Below are 19,366 nucleotides of genomic sequence, written 5' to 3' on the forward strand. Positions count from 1 at the left end.
CAGACAAGCTACGTGCAGAGCAGGGGCTCCAACCAGGGCTGGGCCGCTCTGGGGGCGGGGCGTGGCCCGAGCAGGACGGGCTTCCGGGCTCAGGTGTGAGGTCCAGCAAGACGGGGACCACCAGGACCTCCCACACGGGGTCCCTCTCTGGTCCCGCCCCAGGGGCACAGCGGGGGAGGGGGGCTTCCCACAAGCAAGGTGACCGTGATGCTCACACTGGGCCGCGAGCCCCAAGGAAGGGACGGGTCGGCTCTGCCCCACCTGGCGCCACCTGGCCGCGGAGCGGGGCCGCTCCCCGCGCCCCGTTCCCCTCCTAAGCCCCTGGGGCAGACACGGCGCTCCCGCTTGTGCCACGGCTAAATATCGATGCCAAGTCCACAGAGACGGCTGCCAGGAAGCCAGGCCTCCCTGTGAGAGCGGCGGGGAGTGAATGGCATGAATGGATTCAACTGGAGCCGCCGGGCCCTAACCGCAGGCGGAACCCTCGAACGCCTCCCCGTGGCCTGGACGGTTTACATTGGCAGGAACCGCGGTCCTGGGGACCTCCCTCGTGATGTCAGACGAGCACGACGGGGCCGTGCACACCTCCACCCTGGAGGAACCCCACTGCACAGCAGGTTCAAGAGAAGGGGCGCACCGGGCGGCAGGGAAACAGGGCTGGGGTTACCCTGCGGCCCAGGCCTGGCCCAGCACACAGCAGCCCTCAACACTGTGTGTGCACCCTGAGCCACTGGCCACAGGCCTGGCCAGGCAGGGCCCTTGGAGGAAGACGGTCAGCCCCGCCCTCCCAGGGCCCCGCCCTCCCGAGCCTCTGCCTCCCGGGTCAGGGGCTGCACTCACTGCACAGGGGAGGGGTGGGGACACAGACCTGGGTCAGACAGTGGCTCTAGCTGAGTGACACGGGTCGGGACCACCCCCTCTGGACCCATGCCCTCTATTCCACAGGGGCAGCCACAGCACAGACCTCACAGAGCAATGGGGGGAGGGGCAGTGCCAGCCCTGCTGTGGGGGGCGGAGGGCGCACAAAGGGTCTGGGTCAGACCCCCCATGGCGGAGCCCACCTGGACGCCCAGGGCCAATCCCGTGAAGGGCAGGAGGCGGCCACTTCCACCCCTCACTCGGCGAGTGCCATGGCTCTGGGCCCGGCAGAGGGCCAGGCCCTCAGCCCTGGGGGACCTGCCCATCGGTGCTGCTGGCCTGAATCCCCGGGCTCCTCCTTGCGAGCAGCCCACACCGCAGGACGCCATGTGGGAGTCACCTGAGTCCCCCTCTGACCCCAGGCCTGCCCAGGGTGGATGGTGCCATGCAGGGGGCCCAGGGCCCCGTCTCGCCCGGTCCAGGCGCTCCCTGGCCCTCCAACCCTCGATGTCCCAGGGGGCTCTGGGGTCCCCGCTGTGAGGCCACCGCAGGGCCCTGTGGCCAGCCCATGTCCAGGAAGACCTCCAGAGTGAGAATTCCTCTCACGGAATGGCACGCGACGGGGCTCGGGCGCGGTGGGGACGGGCTGACTTGTGGGCAACTTCGGTGTTTCTGTATCAACGGGGATCCTGCTCAGACCCGGGCCCCGCACCCTGCAGGGAGCCCTGGATGGGAGCGCGCGGTGCCGCACACAGCCCCAGCGCTCGGTAAGTCCTGGCGCTGCTCCTAATGGCTCTGATCCTCAGTGGGGCCGGAGACGCAGGGCAGGCGCGCCGGTAATCGCCTTCCCGGCAGGAGCGCGTGGCTCCTCCAGCAACAGAGACAAGTGCTGTCGTAAAGCAGGACCCGGGCTCCGGGCAGCCAGGAAGCCCGGGGGCCACGGCGGCGTCCGCCCCGCCCAGGAGGGCAGGGGCCACGCCCGCCGGCCAGCAGCAGCACCGCGAGGACAGCAGGACACAGGCGAAGCCCACGCATCTCAGCCCCGGTCGCGCCCCTGCCGTCGGTGCCCCGCCTCCTCCTCCGGCAGCAGCCACACCATCCCGGCCTGGCCAGGCCTGGGGCTCTGCAGAGCAGGAGAGCGAGGCAGGCCTGGGCCGGGTGGGGGTGGAGCAAAGGAAAGTAGATCCCAGGCCGCAGGGAAGGAGAGAGGCCGGGCCGGCCCCCACGCCCGGCTCGGCCACGATAGGATCTCAACCAAAACCTTTGCTTCCAGCCTGCGCTCGGGGGCTTCTGCCCCAGGAACACCTGTGCTGCCCTCACAGCACAGGGCCAGGGGTCAGAGTGCAGGGGGAGCGCCCCGCCCACCTCCACCCTACCCGGCCGTCCCATGTCGTCAGGGACACAAGCCAGCAAGCTGCCCAGGGGGCCACAGCCGGGTCCGCGGCCGTGACGCCGGGAGCCGCTCCTCTCTCCGAGTTCCTCCTGAAGCAAGGACCCCTCTGGGGGCCCCCAGCCCTCGTGGAGACCCCAGGACACAGGGGTGCAGCGCCCGCCCCCCCCGCCCTCCCGGCCAGCTGCTCACTCGGCCAGCTCCTCCAGGCTGCGGTACACGTCATCCTCACTCTCCGCGGTCTCCTCCGAGGGAAAAGGCCTGCAGGACAGAAGGCGACAGTGAGGTCAGCACGTCCCTCGGAGCCCGGCCTTGCCGGAGGGGTGCACACGGGCTGCTCCGTGCCCTGGGAGGAAACGGCCCGGCCCAGAGGGGCCAGCCAGGCAGCCCGCTCAGCCCCGGGACGCAGGACGAGTCAGGCCATCCCTGGTCCAGGTCTCCCTGCTGCCTTGGTGGGAGCCGGGCCTGGAAACGCTGTGGGGACCCCCGAGGGGATGACGCGTGGGGCGTGGAGGATCCCGGAGCACCCAGGGCGGGGGCTGCACAGGCTGGGCGGGGGGTTGCCACCACCTCACACTGGCCAGCGCCCCTCGCACCAGGTCCCCCCACCCTGGGCAGCAGCGTCCTCCGCCCCCAGATCAGCCGCGCCTCCCCCGGCAGCCCCCGGCCCTGCTGTGTCGCGCTCTCCTAGCCGCACACCCAGCAGTGGGGCCATGGGCCACCTCCACCCTCCAAACCAGAGCTGCTCTTATCAAGGGCAGAACCCCCGCCCCCACCAGACCCAGCAGCGCGTACCCCACCGTCCCTGTCTGGGTCCCTCCTCAGCTCACCTCCGACCTCTGACACTGGAGGGTCTAGGTCACCTCCCCCCAGCCCCTCTCCTCTCCCCCCTGACCTGGGCTTCCCACGGCCAGGGGATCCGGCCCGGCCGCCCGACATCTCCCTGCTGGGGCCAGCGCAGCGACTGCCTCGCCATCTCCAGCTGCGACCCCAGCTCCCGCCCAGTCTATGCTTGGCTAGTGGGGCGGGGCCAGTGGTCAGGACATGGTCCAGACCTGCTCAGGCCTCACCTTCCTTCACTCTGGCCCTTGGCGGCTCCCATCTCCTATGCCTCAGCCCCGCCCCTCTGCACACGGGCACACACTCCCTCCCGCACAGAGGTGCTCACAGGCGGGAACAGCCCGCACCCCGCTACACGCCTGCACCCACACACCCCTCCCTGCTGGCTGCTGCTCGCAGCTCCCCACCCCCAATGAGGGGGAAGACCCTGTCTCCCTCGCTGCCCCCCACCCTCTGGGGCCAACACAGGGGGACACACACTGGACACTCGGCCACTGGACGGAGGCTCGACGTGGCGCGCACCTGCCCGGGTGCTGGGAAGGGGAGAGGCTTTGCAGCTGCGCTTGCCGGGGCTTCCCGCATCCCCAGGGAACTGAGACCCCGGGAGCGGGAGGGCAGGCCCTGAGCCCCCCACTTGGAGGATGCCCAGCATCTGACGTCCCAGGACCCCCAGGGGAGAACGGGACATGAGACCGGGTGTCCGAAAGCCCCATGCAGGCCTGGGCACACGCGTGTGTCCTCCGAGCAGCTCAGAATCCCACGCCGTGAGAACTCAGGGAACCGAGCGGCTCCCTGGGGCCCCGCCCCCCACACGTCCAGGGCATCCCGGTCCAAGAGCAACGTGGGTGGGGAGAGGGGCCCCAGGGCAGCGGCTCAGGTGGGGCGGCACCCAGATTCCCGGGGGCATGGGCAGCTCCGTGTGCCTGCGGACCACGTGCTGTCCCGTCCCTCCAGGCACAGAGCTGACCTCCAGCAGCGAGGGGCCCGGCCTGGAGAGAGGTCGGCACCCCCCGGGAGAGAGGTCGGCACCCCCCCAGAGAGGCTCAGCACCCCCTGGGAGAGAGGTTGGCCCCCCGCAGTGAGAGGTCGGCACCCCCCCACCAAGAGAAGTCGACACCCCGCCCCCCCCCGAGAGAGGTCGGTACCCCGCAGTGAGAGGTCGACACCCCGCGGGAGAGAGGTCAGCAACCCCCCCAAGAGAGGCTCGGCACCCGCCGGGAGAGAGGTCGGTACCCCCCACCAAGAGAAGTCGGCACCCCCCCAGAGAGGCTCAGCACCCCCTGGGAGAGAGGTCGGCCCCCCGCAGTGAGAGGTCGGCACCCCCCCACCAAGAGAAGTCAGCACCCCCCAGGAGAGAGGTCGACACCCCGCCCCCCCCAGAGAGGTCGGTACCCCGCAGTGAGAGGTCAACACCCCCGCCCCCCTGGAGAGAGGTCGGCACCCCCCACCAAGAGAAGTCGGCACCCCCCCAGAGAGGTCGGCACCCCCCAGGAGAGAGGTCGGCACCCCCCATCCCGAGGCTGCGGAAGGCAGGAACTCAGACGCTGACACCTGAAACAGCCCCCCCCCCCGGCACGTGGGTTACTTCGAGCCTCACCAGACCCAGAGCCACGCGGCACAGATCTCCCTGGAAAGCCACGCCCCCCAGCCCCCAGACGCCCCCCGCACTGCTGAGCACAGCGTCCATTCCGGAGGTCCCTGCGTGGGAAGCAGCTGCTCCACCGGGAGACTCCTGCCTGCGACCTCCCCTCCCCCGCCTCCCCCACCCTGGGAGTCCCAAACCCTCCCCTTTCTGGGGCGCCGAGTGGCATCTCTGCACGGCACCCATCCGGCCCTTCTCTAAGTCTCACTCAAAAAAAAAAAAAAAACTTCTTCTTTCAGAGGCAGAGTCAGGGCTGGGGATTGGGTACCACAACAGCCAGGTCTGTGCCAGGTCTGTGCCAGGAGCCAGGAACCTGGAGCTCCATCCGGGTCTCCCACGTGGGTGCAGGGGCCCAGGCACCTGGCCCATCCTCTGCTGCTCCGCAGGTGCATCGGCAGGGAGCTGGGTGGGACGTGGAGCAGCCGGGATTCGAACCGCTGCCCACAAGGAATGCTGGCGTCACAGAGGCAGCCTGACCCCCGCGCCACAGCGCCGCCCCGAGTCTGGGGATTCTCCCTGTGCCTGTGCAGGGGCTCAAAATCGCCCTCCTGTGAACCCGTCTCAGGGCAGCCGAGCTGGCCAACAGGAAGTTCTCTCCCTCTACGGCAGGGAGGTGGCTCACTCTGCCCTGAGACAGCGGGGCGAGGCCCCAGGGGTCCCGGCAGGGCCAGGGCCAAGCAAAGGCAGCTAGAATCTAGAAGGCCAAGAGGCAGCGGGGGGTGGCTCAAAGGCCAGGGGGAGGGCTGCCAGCTGACCACCCTGTCTGGAGAAGCCGTGCCCCCTTAATTAAACCACACACGTCACTCAGCCCCGGGCCGTGTTCCGCAGGAAGCCCATCACCGAGGCTCCCCCAGGAGCCCCAGCCGGGACTTCTGCCTTCTGCGGTCAGTGGACCTCGGCTCAGCAGGGCAGCGACGCGTGGGGGGCGGGGGCGGGACCTCTGCAGGCTCCACCACTGGGCCTCAGGTCCGAGGTCTCCAAGCCCACACCCTGCCCCTGCCCTGGCTTCACGGACAGCGGACGGCTTGGCCCAGTGTGGCCGCCTCGTGCTGGGCTCTCTCTCCCTCCACCTTCCTTCGCCCATCACCATGACAGCGGCGTCTCCCAGCCGAGGTGTGTGTCCCAGGGTCAGTGATGGAGCTGAGGCCACGGGCAGGGGTGGTCCCCACTGTCTCACAGCCTGGAAACCCCTCCAGGACTCCACTTCCTCCCATGAAAACCCAGAGCCCGAGGCAGGTCCCACGTGGCTGACGGGGCAGGGCTCGGACGCCACAACCCAGCTCCTCGGCTGACCCTGACGGCCGAAGGACCCGGGGCGTCCACAGTGACCACACGCGTCCAGGGAAGGCTCAGGCCAGGCTGGGACGTGCTGCAGACCTGAGGCGGCCCTCCCCACTTCCGGTGGGAAAGCCCACTCCAAGGACAGGCCCTCGGGGGTCCCCAGCCACCTGCTCAGGAGGACCAGGGCATCCTGGTCTGAAATTTCAATGGCGATGAGGTTGCTTCCATGATAAGATTATTGCTAATCACATAAAATACACATGAAATTCCTATGCATATAAAATGTACCTCCTATAAATCAACTTTAAAAAACAAAACCAGCCCTGCCCTACTCAGTACGTGGTGCATACAACACACAAGCACTGAGGCGCCCCCGGGTGCAGAACACGGAGTGGGAGGCAGAGGCAGAAAATGTCCTCCACTCTCCAGGACGAGACCCTGTCCAAACCCCACCACGGGGTGTGGCTGGAGGCCTGTGGAAGCAGTGGCCACATCAGCAAGTGGACAACGGCCAGCCGGGGACTCCACCTGCCAAGTCCTCGGAGACCCCCGATCGAGCACCTCCTCCCACCCTTCCTGTGCCCAGGCAGACATCACTAATCAACCGCAGCACCCCTATCCTTGACATCCTCCACTCCCGCGAGACCCACCTGGCCTGGCCGGGAGGGAGGGTTTGGAGCCAGGCCAGCCCGGGTCTGAACCCCGGTCCACCACCTGCTCTCTGCGGCCCTGGAGCTCCCCTGGTGCAGGACTTCGGACGTCCCACACTTCCCGGACCCAGAACACGCCAGCAGCTCCGTACTGCTTCTGGAATCTTCCTCACCCCACCCAGGCTTTTTCTTCACACCAACACTTCACTTCCGACGCCTCACCGGGGCCCCCTCCCCACTCCTGTTCCTAACTCGAGCCACAAAATAACACCCGGACAGCAGCTCCACAAACCTCTGCCCTGTGTATTGTATTTTTTGAAAAGGCAATTTCCTTCTGCTTCCCTTCCCCGTGTCCCTTCGGGGTCTCAGCTGGACCCTGTCACCTGCCCTGACCCACGGAGACAGAGCAGGAACCACCAGCCACAGCACCACAGTGCCACCCACAGCCAGACAGGCTACGCCGGCCTGGGGGAGGAGGACGGCAGGGCTCGGCCGCCGGGCTGCAGGGCGCTGGTGTGCGGGGGGCAGGAAGGCACGGGCCGGGGGAGGCTGGTCAGGCTCGGGCTGCTGTCCACTCTACTCTCCCCAGGGCCCTCCTGCCCACCCCCTGCACATGCCCCACCCCCTCTGCCTTCAGGCCCCTGCCTCCCCCCCACAGGCCTAGGCTCAAGGGAAGCCCCACCCCCACAAGGGAGTTGCACCCCTCTCCCCGCCCCCTCCAGCATGGCACTAGCAAGACAGTGGGTGGGTGGATGGGTGGATGGGCAGGTAGGTGGTGGGGGGTGGATGGGTGGACAGACAGACGGACAGATGGGTGAGAAGACGGGAGGGTAAGTGGCTGGAGTAGGTAAATGGGTGGGTGGGTGGAGAATGGCTGGCTCTGAGTTCTGCACAAATGTTGAGCGGGTGGGTGGACAGATGAGTGAGTGGGCACTGGGCGGGTGGACAATGAGCGGGTGGGCAGTGGGTGGGTGGACAGATGAGCGAGTGGACAGTGGGTGGGTGGACAGATGAGTGGACAGTGGGTAGGTGGACAGATGAGCGGGTGGACAGTGGGTGGGTGGACAGATGAGTGGACAGTGGGTAGGTGGACAGATGAGCGGGTGGACAGTGGGTGGGTGGACAGATGAGCGAGTGGACAGTGGGTGGGTGGACAGATGAGCGGGTGGCAGTGGGTGGACAGATGAGTGAGTGGACAGTGGGTGGTGGACAATGAGCGGGTGGGCAGTGGGTGGGTGGACAGATGAGCAGGTTGGCAGGGCAGAAGGGACACAGGGGTGGACAGAGGGGCGGGCAGCCGTCAGATCCTCTCCTGCCGCTCTCTCCCGACTCAGCTCCGAGCAGGCACGTTCAAGGGGGGCTAACAAGCCCATGTCCCTCCCCGACCTGACATGGGCACAGGAAGCGCGGGCCTGGGGCCACTTCCAGCCATGACCTCGTGGTCACCGTGAGAGCTGGCTCCGCGCCCCGTCTCAGGGACCAGATGTTCTCCCTGGCCTGGCGCACCCGCAGGGCGGCCTCGGACAGGAGGAGCCCGGGCCGTGTCACCCCAGCTGCACCTCCCTGAGGACGCATTCCTCGTGCCCGGCTCCCCACCGCACCCCAGGAGAGCGAGCCCACGCCCCCACCCTCTCCTAGAGCACCCCAGCCCCGGGCCGCCCCCCCACCGGACTGGCTGCCACCATACCTGGGCAGGACAATCCTGATCGAGGCTGGGGTGAGGGGCAGCGGTCAGAACGTGAGGACCTGGAAACAGGACACCCCAAGGGGGTGCCTGAGCCTGAACCCCAAAGAAAGACGAGGCAACAGACCCTTCCCAGGAGCCCCTCACTCTCCTGCCTGCTGGGGACCGACTGCACCTGCACCCGGCCGGCCTCCACTGCCGCTTTTCCCAAGACCCCCGTCCGGGGGCAGGGGCGCCCCGCCTGGCTCCGAGACCACGGCCAGGCTGTCGTCCCGGGCCCGCGGACTCCTGTGAGCATCTGGCCCGGTCTGTGGCCTCGGTGAAGTGTCCCACACGTGAGCTGTGCCTACAGCTGCCTGGGGCAGGAACCCGGAGGTTCCAGCGCCGTGGGTGCTGAGTCCGGGGCCGTGCCAGCCCCTCGGGCCCTCAGCGGCGTGGAGGGCGGTCTGGGGTCTGCTTTCTGGAAGACTCTGAGGAGCTCGCTGGCCAGCTGTGGTTTTTGTTTTTTTATATTTTTATTTATTTATTTTTTTTTTGGGACAGGCAGAGTTGGACAGCGAGAGAGAGAGAGAGACAGAGAGAAAGGTCTTCCTTCCGTTGGTTCACCCCCCAAATGGCCACTACGGCTGGCGCTGCGCCGATCCGAAGCCAGGAGCCAGGTGCTTCCTCCCGGTCTCCCATGCGGGTGCAGGGCCCAAGGACCTGGGCCATCCTCCACTGCACTCCCGGGCCACAGCAGAGAGCTGGACTGGAAGAGGAGCAGCCAGGACAGAACCAGCGTCCCAACCGGGACTAGAACCCGGGTGCCAGCGCCACAGGCGGAGGATTAGCCTATTGATCCGCGGCGCCAGCCAAGCTATGGTTTTCAAGACAAAAGCCCAATTAGCCAAAGGAGGAACTCCCCCCCAAAAAACGTAGCAACCTCCCTCCCAGGCAGGTTCCAATGTCTGGGCTCGGGGGGGAGGGGGCAGTTAGTGTCACCTCATCTCACTGTGGGACCTCGGAGGGATGTGCAGTCCCAACCCGCCGCTCGACGCTGAGCCCGTGGGAGGGGCCGCGGGCCGCGCCAGCCCTGCCTGGTCTCTGCTCACTCGGGGGCAGCACGTGGCTCTCCTTGTCCTGGGGGGGGGGGGGGGGGCTGGTCCCTCTGCACTGTTCAGTGCTCACCTGGGGGCAGCACGTGGCTCTCCTTGTCCTGGGGGGGGCTGGTCCCCTCTGCAGTGTTCAGTGCTCACCTGGGGGCAGCACGTGGCTCTCCTTGTCCTGGGGGGGGGGGGCAGCACGTGGCTCTCCTTGTCCTGGGGGGGGCTGGTCCCCTCTGCACTGTTCAGTGCTCACCTGGGGGCAGCACGTGGCTCTCCTTGTCCTGGGGGGGGGGGCTGGTCCCCTCTGCACTGTTCAGTGCTGACCTGGGGGCAGCACGTGGCTCTCCTTGTCCTGGGGGGGGGCTGGTCCCCTCTGCACTGTTCAGTGCTCACCTGGGGGCAGCACGTGGCTCTCCTTGTCCTGGGGGGGGGCTGGTCCCCTCTGCACTGTTCAGTGCTCACCTGGGGGCAGCACGTGGCTCTCCTTGTCCTGGGGGGGGGGCAGCACGTGGCTCTCCTTGTCCTGGGGGGGGCTGGTCCCTCTGCAGTGTTCAGTGCTCACCTGGGGGCAGCACGTGGCTCTCCTTGTCCTGGGGGGGGGCAGCACGTGGCTCTCCTTGTCCTGGGGGGGGGCTGGTCCCTCTGCAGTGTTCAGTGCTCACCTGGGGGCAGCACGTGGCTCTCCTTGTCCTGGGGGGGGGGGGCAGCACGTGGCTCTCCTTGTCCTGGGGGGGGGGGCAGCACGTGGCTCTCCTTGTCCTGGGGGGGGGGCAGCACGTGGCTCTCCTTGTCCTGGGGGGGCTGGTCCCCTCTGCAGTGTTCAGTTGCGCCTGGTGCTCCACGGTGCAGGCCCATGTGGCAGCTCAGGGGCAGGAGGGCCGGCCCTGCCTCCCCGGGGGACTCCTCCGCCCCAGCACAGGGCAGGTGCCACCTCACGGAGCTGGTGTCTGCCCACGAGCTGTCCAGGCTCCGGCTCTACCCACCCTGAGACCCCACTGCCTCTGCCTCCTTCCTTCAGGGGAGAGCAAAGCAGGGGAAGTGGGGAGGGCTTCCCATAGGAAGAGGCGAGGAAGTGGACAGCAAAGTCCCACTGCGTTCCGAGTTGCAGCCCGACTGGGGTAGGAACCTGGCCACACAGCCTTGGAGCTGCGACCCTGCCAGGTGACCCACGCCCCAGCTCGGCTTACTCGTCTGTACAATGGACACAGGCCCCCATCACACAGCAGGCAGGGTGGCTTTGCTCGGCCATGTGGGACAAAGACCTGGGCCCAGAGCTTTCTGTCACCCAGGGCAGGCTAGGAGCTGGGTCAGAGCCGAGGGACCCCTTACCCCTGACTTGGAGCTCACTGCTTGGGAAAGCCCACATCCCAGGGGGGTGCACGGCCACGCAGGACCACACCCTCAGAGTGCCCGGGGGAGGCCCTGGAGGCGGCCGGTGGCCCCGGTGCTCTCGGGGCTACATGGCTCGGGTCTCTGCCTCCACCAGCACACCCCCACCCCTGTCCTCTCCCGTCTCTCTCGAGGACCTTGGCGTTGGAGTTAGGCCCCCAGACGTCCAGGCTGTCCCCGCCTAGCGCTCCCTAACTTAGCTACCTCTGCCCACTCCTGGCTTCCGGGGGCCTCTCTTCTGGGGGCACCACTCAGCTGCCCCTGGGGGCCAGGGTGCTCAGGCCGTGGGCCCCCAGGGCGGCCCTCTCTGCCCGTGGCCCAGGGCACACACTCTGCCGGGCTGTGTGGGCCTCCCTGTGGGACAGGAAACCAGCTCAGGGCTGACTGCTGAAAATCACAGAGCACTGACGACTGGAGCCAGGCCCCAGCCCAGCTCTCCACACCCAGGCCCCCCGCCCAGCTCTCCGTACCCAGGCCAGGGCCCAGCCCAGCTCTCCGTACCCAGGCCAGGCCCCAGCCCAGCTCTCTGCACCCCAGGCCAGGCCACAGCCCAGCTCTCCACATCCCAGGCCCCCGCCCAGCTCTCTGTACCCCAGGCCAGGCCACAGCCCAGCTCTCCACATCCCAGGTCCCAGCCCAGCTCTCCGCACCCAGGCCCTCAGCCCTGGGCGTGCAGCCTGGCTCCGTGCCCCCTCCACGCCCACCTGCTCTCCAGTGCCTTTACCCGCACAGGACCAGGGACAGTGTCCGTCTCCCACAGGGCCAGCAGGGTCCCCTCAGAGCCCAAGGACTGGGTCCCACAGCGTCCCCACACCTGGCCCCGGGCCTCGCAGCATCAGGAGCGGGGGAGGCAGAGGGAAGAGGAGGGAATGTGTGAGTGAAGGAAATGGGGGGACAAAGGAGCCCGCGTGCGAATGGCGGCCGACTCCCTGGGCCAGCGGGGGCCGGCCTGAGACCTCGCAGGGTGGCAGCGGCCACGCCTCAGTCGCCCCATCTGTGAAGGGGGGAGGCTCCCTGCAGTGAGCGTGGCCCTCTCGCAGCGACGCAGGACCGGCCGCCGGACGCCTTGTTTCCTGTCTCGTCGCCTAGAGCGCTCGCTCTGGCTGGGAGGACGCTTGGGCTCGCGGGGTTTCCGCCCGACTGCCCGTGCCCTCATCCTGACACAAGTGACACCTGTCGGCAGGGCCAGCCGGCCACTCCGCCGTCCCCGGCGCACCTGTGACATCTCCCCCGTGGCGGCGCCGGGACAGCGAGCGGCCTGGGGCGCCGCTGTGATGCTCTGAGCTGCAAACCGGAGCAGACAGGCGAGCTCGGCTGCACACTTCCCGCTGACATCTCATCTCCTCCAGCCGCCTCCCTGCACAATCGCAGCCCGGGGGCCGCCCGGGGGCCGCCCGGGGGCTTCCGGAGATCGCCGGCTCCGGCCGCCCCGCCCGGCATCAGCAGAGTCGCCTTCCCGGCCCCCTGCCCCCACAGCCTTCCGGGGGAGCTGGAAGACCCCCCCTTTGCAAGTGGAGAGCCTGAAGCACAAAGGGGCAGCTCCCCCCTCTCCTGGGCCTACTGCGCGCCGAGCCCTGCACTGAGAACATCTCGGGTGCTGTCTCCTGGGCGCTCGCGACCCCAGCCTGCCGGTGAGGAGAGTGAGGCTCGGGCAAAGGAAGCTGACTGAGCGTCTCCACGGAGCCCACGGGAAGCGAGTCCCGCTCGTTCACCCGCCCCGCCCCTCATAAGACCCCTGCACGCCTGCCGATGGGTGCTGAGGGACCACGGAGGTTGTGACCCTAATGACGGAGTACCGCACCAGGGCCGGCCCCCCACGGTCCTGCGGAGCAGCCAGAGGACGAATGGACGATGGATGACAGGTGGATGACGGGTGGATGGCTGGATGACGGGTGGATGACGGGTGGATGACGGGTGGATGACAGGTGGATGGGTGGATGGCTGGATCGATAATGGATGGATGACAGGTGGACGATGGATGGGCGGATGACGGGTGGATGACGGGTGGATGACGGGTGGATGACTGGATGACGGGTGGATGACGGGTGGACTGGTGGATGACGGGTGGATGGCGGGTGGATGACGGGTGGATGACAGGTGGATGGGTCAATGGACAACTGACTGGAAGAATGGGTCAGTTGATGGACAGACGACAGGTGGACGGGTAGATGATGGATGGATGAGTGACAGGTGGGCAGATGGATAAATGGGTCAGTGGAAGGGTGGATGCGTGCACACGTGCCGGGTGGATGGACGGACAGGGGACTGGACAGATGTAGATGATGGGCAGGTCGGAGCTGGGGAGAGAGACGGCGAAGAATCCTAACAAAGCCTCCAGCCAAGCCGGGTGGGTGTCTGCAGCCCAGGCAAGCTCCTGACAACGCCTGTGACCACCTCAGACCGCAACGACAGAAATTCAGCCGCGTTTTCAACTCTTTAAAAGCTGACAGGCATCGGGCCCGGCGCCGTGGTGTAGCGGGTAAAGCCGCCACCTGCAGTGCCGGCATCCCATATGGGCGCTGGTGTGAGTCCCGGCTGCTCCACTTCCGATCCAGCTCCCTGCTGTGGCCTGGGGAAGCAGTGGAGGATGGTCCAAGTGCTTGGGCCCCTGCACTCACATGGGAGATCTGGAAGAATCTCCTGGCTCCTGGCTTCGGATCGGCACAGCTCCAGCCATTGTGGCCAATTGGGGAGTGAACCAGCAGATGGAAACCTCTCTCTCTCTCTTGCTCTACCTCTCTTTCTCTCTCTGTGTAACTCTTTCAAATAAATAAATAAATCTTAAAAAGAAAAACACACAGGCAGCCCCTGCTCACCGTGGAGGGCCAGTTGGCAGTCCACGCCCATCCTGTGGCTGCCATCCCCATTCCTCCTGCCTGGCCCTGCCCAGGCCACGTGACTGCACCACGGTGCCAAGGGGCCGTGGCAGAGGACACGTCAGCACTCCTCGGACGTGCTGCCCAGCGGCAGGGTGACGGGGCAGCTGGGCTGGACGGACATCCACGTGGCAGGGCAGCTGGGCTGGACGGACATCCATGTGGCAGGGCAAGCGAGTCACCGCTGTGTCCCTCAGTCCTTGGGAAGCCCCGTGCAGGGTGCCGGCACCGCCACAGAGACACACGTGCCCCAGGTCTCGGCAGCAGGTGGCGGGGCTGGGATTCCCACCCTTCTGGGCCACTCAGGCATCCGTGGGGGCTTGCCGTGGGGGTGGGCTCAAAGCCCTCCCCTGTGGCTGGGGTCCCTCCCGGCGCCCAGGGGGACAGGAGAGCTTCAGGGTAGCAGCCCCTCTGGCCCCCACGTTCACGGCCCCTCCCACTCTGAGCCCCACCTGCCTGCAGCTGCTCCCCCAAGTGTGTGGCAGCCGCTAGGCCAGGGCGGGCGGGAACCAGCCAGACAGGCCCACGCGTGTCATCTCACTGGGGTCCTTGACTCGGCCTGAAGGCCCTCCCCGCCCCAGGACAGCCCTGTCGCCAGCCTTGGCAGCCTCCGTGGCTCCTGCCTTCTTAAACCCGAAGAAACCAAAATGACCAGGCCTGGCTGCCGGCGGCTCTCCCTCCTCCGACCCCGCCTGGGCCGCCCGCCCGGCCGAGCAGCCTTGCCCATGCCGGGTCTCCCCCGGGAGGAGCAGCGGCCCTTCCGGAACCTGCAAGCAAGGCCCTGGGGATCTGGGACATCTGGGCTCAGCTGTCAACGTGCAGATGCACAAGAACACGCCCGGTCACACAGGGGCTCTCAGGTTGCAGACACATGGGCATGGCACGTACACGCACACACGTGCACACATGTACTGCACGCACAGTGGTTCTGCCTAAGCTCAGAGCCCTGGGAAGAGACCGGGGAAAGGCAGACGGCAGCGGCTGCACACAGCGGCCGTGTGGACGGGGAAGCTGGGGGCGGGGAGGCGCTCTCTGTGCTCCCACACAGCGGCCGTGTGGACGGGGCAGCTGGGGGCGGGGGGGGGGGCTCTCTGTGCTCCCACACAGCGGCCGTGTAGACAGGGAAGCTGGGGGCCGGGGGGGGGCTCTCTGTGCTCCCACACAGCGGCCGTGTGGATGGGGCAGCTGGGGGCCGGGGGGGGGGCTCTCTGTGCTCCCACACAGCGGCCGTGTGGATGGGGCAGCTGGGGGCCGGGGGGGCGCTCTCTGTGCTCCCACACAGCGGCCGTGTGGATGGGGCAGCTGGGGGCCGGGGGGGCGCTCTCTGTGCTCCCACACAGCGGCCGTGTGGATGGGGAAGCTGGGGGCTGGGGGGGCGCTCTCTGTGCTCCCACACAGCGGCCGTGTGGATGGGGCAGCTGGGGGCCGGGGGGCGCTCTCTGTGCTCCCACACAGCGGCCGTGTGGATGGGGCAGCTGGGGGCCGGGGGGGCGCTCTCTGTGCTCCCACACAGCGGCCGTGTGGATGGGGAAGCTGGGGGCTGGGGGGGCGCTCTCTGTGCTCCCACACAGCGGCCGTGTGGATGGGGCAGCTGGGGGCCGGGGGGGCTCTCTGTGCTCCCACACAGCGGCCCGTGTGGATGGGGCAGCTGGGGGTCGGGGGGCGCTCTCTGTGCTCCCACACAGCGGCCGTGTGGATGGGGCAGCTGGGGGCCAGGGGGGGGCGCTCTCTGTGCTCCCACACAGCGGCCATGTGGATGGGACAGCTGGGGGCCGGGGGGGGCGCTCTCTGTGCTCCGGCCAGGCAAGCGGGGCCCAGGTGTGGGAGCCGGCATCAGCCAGAGCCGGCAGCGACTCCACCAGGCGCCCACCCACGGGCCAGCCAGCTGCCGCAGTCGGGAGCAGGAGCAGCCTGGCAGCAGGAGGCCGGACCACAGCCTTGATGGCCGGTGAGGCACAGCTGGCCTCTGCTGGGCTCAGGACATCACTGCCCCCAGCCCCATCACCCCCTCCCCGCTGCCACACGGCTGACGCCAGGCCCGAGGGGAAGGCTCTCCGCGGAGTGGCCCAGGTGGGTATTTTGTGCAAGGGCTCGCAGACGGCTGACCTCTGTGGCACGAATCCTGTCTCCGTGGAAATGCATCCAGACCCAGGACGGGCTGGGAACAGGCCAGAGGGGAGCCCACAGAGAACACACAGAGCCTACGCCCCACGGAGGGTCCTCGGAAGCCGGGCAGAGCGCCACACCTCCGTGGCTCGGTATCCAGGAACCACACACTTTCTAAAGAAGTCTTCAAGGGGCCGGCATCCCACATGGCTGCCAGTTCGAGTCCCGGCTGCTCCACTTCCAATCCAGCTCTCTGCTGTGGCCTGGGGTAGCAGTGGCCTGACAGCCCCTCCCTGCGCCCTGGAACGTGCTGTCACCTCTGTCACCTTTCCTGTTTCCACTTCATCTCAAGACTGCTTTCAAAGCTCTGTCCCACGTCTGACGCCAGACGCCGCCGCCCACTCAATGGCCCTGAGACCCCGGCGGTAGAGGAAACCCCGGCTGGGCACAGTGACCCCGCCCCTGCCCTCCCCACCGGCTCACAGCTCCCACCAGGGCCTCCGTGCTCCACAAACGCACCAGCACAGCGTCCCGGGAGCCCCCGCCCCACGGCACGGCCAGCCCCACCCTTCAGCCGGGGCGCCCACACACCAGGCAGGGTCTCCTCCCCTCCTCTCCGGGGACCCTGCCGTCACCCCCAGTCTCTGGAGCTCACTATGACACAGCTCCCAGCCACGACTCCGCCCACCGGCGGCTCGGCACCCACCTGGGTCCCACCTGTGTTTCCCGCCCCCCTCCTGAGGCCCATGTGCCCCCATCTGCAAGGCCCCACCCCAGGGCCCACGGGGTCCCGAGATGAGGCTGGGAACCTCAGACCGAGACAGAAACCAACGCAGCACCGGGAGACCCTGGGCGTGGCTCCTCCTGGGGTCCATGGCCCCGAAGCCGGCCGAGTCCACCACGCCGCGGCCCCACCACCACCAACGCCGACACCAAGGCCTCCCCGGGCTCCACAGCCCCTGTCCCGCCCTGCGGACAGCGAGTTAGGAGGGGGACGAGCCGCGAAGGACTGATCTCCTGATCTTATGCCGGAATCTAAGACTTCGCATCTGCCAAGGACACACTCGCGAGGCCGCCTCCTCCACCAGGCTTCTCGGCCGCACGCGGGACGGGGACAGCACACGGGGGCCGCCTCCTCCACCAGGCTTCTCGGCCGCACGCGGGACGGGGACAGCACACGGGGGCCGCCTCCTCCACCAGGCTTCTCGGCCGCACGCGGGACGGGGACAGCACACGGGGGCCGCGGGAGCTCACCTGATCCCCTTGTTCTGTGCGATGCTGTGTAGGGAGAGTCGCGACACGGCCGAGATGACCTGGGGAGACAAGAGAGAGCCTGTCACTGCAGGGGACACGCGTGCGCACACACACGTACACACATGCGCACATGCACAAACGGCCGAAACGACCTGGGGAGAGCGAGCCTGTCACTGCAGGGGGCACGCGTGCGCACACACACGTACACACATGCGCACATGCACAAACGGCCGAGACGACCTGGGGAGAGCGAGCCTGTCACTGCAGGGGGCACGCGTGCGCACACACACACACGGCCGAGACGACCTGGGGAGAGCGAGCCTGTCACTGCAGGGGGCACGTGTGCGCACACACACACACGGCCGAGACGACCTGGGGAGAGCGAGCCTGTCACTGCACGGGACACGCGTGTGCACACACACACACGGCCGAGACGACCTGGGGAGAGTCTGTCACTGCAGGGGGCACGCGTGCACACACACACACACACGGCCGAGACGACCTGGGGAGAGCGAGCCTGTCACTGCAGGGGGCACGCGTGCGCACACACACGTACACACATGCGCACACGCACACATGGCTGAGACGACCTGGGGAGACAAGAGAGAGCCTGTCACTGCAGGGGACACGCGTGCGCACACGCACACACGGCCGAGACGACCTGGGGAGAGCGAGCCTGTCACTGCAGGGGACACGCGTGTGCACACACACGTACACACATGCGCACATGCACACACGGCCGAGACGACCTGGGGAGAGCGAGCCTGTCACTGCAGGGGGCACGCGTGCGCACACGCACACACGGCCGAGACGACCTGGGGAGATGAGAGCGGGCCTGTCACTCGAGGGCCATGGTTGCTGCTGAACCGCACACACGTGCACACATTCACACATGGTACACATGCACCTGTAGCCGCCAAAGCTGCCGGCCAGGCGTGGCTCTCCTCCCAGGGAGCAAGCGTGCGCTCCTGGGCTGCACCTGCCGACGCACCTGCTTGCCGAGGGCCGCGGGGGTCTTGGCTCACGCACCCCGACCCCGGCAGGCGCCCCTCCCTGGGCTGCATCCCCTCCCCCGCCCAGGAAACCGAGGCCGCGTTTGCAAAGGGCGCGGCCCACACTGCTGCTCCGGAAGCTTCGTGTGGTAACCCCAGCCCCCGAGCCGTTCTCCCAGTCCCAGCAGCCCTGACGCAGCCACTCCACGGACGATTGGGGGAAACTGAGGCAGCTGACCCCGGAACACACAGAGTGTAACACCCAGAACAACAGACGGGACACCCACAGGGCCAGACACGGCACCTGGAGCGGGCAGAGGCGAGCCGCAGTGCTGACAGGGCACAGCACACGCGTGTGGGTTCATGCGTGTGCAGCAAGTTCACGTGCACACGTCTGCGGGTGGTAAGACGGATTACCGAACCCACAGGCACCTCCGCCGGGTGCCGGCGGTTCCGGGGTGGAGGCGCGGCAGACAGACCTGCCACAGGGCTCTGGTGCCGGCCCCCGGCCACGGCTCGGTCCTCAGACGTCCTCCTAGGCTGCTCTGCTCTCCACCGCACAGAAGGGCCCATTCCTGGCTGGGCCCGCGGGCCGGGCGGGCCGCGTGTGCCGCCTTCCCTGGGGGTGGTGCGGCTCGGGGCCGGGCCCCGGGAGGCTGTGACCGTGGAACCACACAGTTTTGTTGTGCCTGCTCCACTTCTCACACAGCGGCCCAGCCCGAGGGAAGGGCGGCTCTCAGACACTGGGCTTTCGCTCTGACTCTCGGCTTTTAACAGCTGTGAATATTTTTTTTTTTTGACAGGCAGAGTTGGACAGTGAGAGAGAGAGACAGAGAGAGAGAGAAAGGTCTTCCTTCCGTTGGTTCACCCCCAAATGGCTGCTACAGCCAGAGCTTCACCGATCCGAAGCCAGGAGCCAGGTGCTTCTCCTGGTCTCCCATGGGGTGCAGGGCCCAAGCACCTGGGCCATCCTCCACTGCACTCCCGGGCCACAGCAGAGAGCTGGCCTGGAAGAGGAGCAGCCAGGACAGAACCGGCGCCCCGACTGGGACTAGAACCTGGGATGCCGGTGCCGCAGGTGGAGGATTAGCCTAGTGAGCCGCGGCGCCGGCCAACAGCTCTGATCATTCAGAGGGGGCAGAAATGGAAGCAGCAGTTAGAATGCCGCACGCGTGAGGCCCCACGGGCTCGGCCACTGCGGGGCACACGAGCCGCCCGTGGCAGACATTGCCAATCAACTGCGGCACTGCATCTTGGGGAGCCAGACACAGCATAGGCTCCTCCGCGGAGAGCGGGGAGGTGCCAGCGCCAGTGAGGAT

General features: G+C 67.6%; 1 protein-coding gene across 1 annotated transcript in view; it reads right to left on the minus strand.

The window, feature by feature from the left end:
• Nucleotides 1-18,620, minus strand: part of LOC133755411 (guanine nucleotide exchange factor VAV2) — a 66,423-nt gene extending 47,803 nt beyond the window's left edge. Inside the window, exons 1-3 of the mRNA XM_062185521.1 lie at nucleotides 18,465-18,620; nucleotides 17,056-17,114; nucleotides 2,441-2,509 (exon numbers count right to left, since the gene is read on the minus strand). Of these exons, the coding sequence (XP_062041505.1) occupies nucleotides 2,441-2,509; nucleotides 17,056-17,114; nucleotides 18,465-18,620 (284 nt within the window). The remainder of the gene's footprint in view (nucleotides 1-2,440; nucleotides 2,510-17,055; nucleotides 17,115-18,464) is intronic.
• Between the last annotated feature and the right edge of the window lie 746 nt (nucleotides 18,621-19,366).

Source organism: Lepus europaeus, unplaced genomic scaffold (genome assembly GCF_033115175.1).
Source record: "Lepus europaeus isolate LE1 unplaced genomic scaffold, mLepTim1.pri SCAFFOLD_444, whole genome shotgun sequence".
Lineage (NCBI taxonomy): Eukaryota > Metazoa > Chordata > Mammalia > Lagomorpha > Leporidae > Lepus > Lepus europaeus.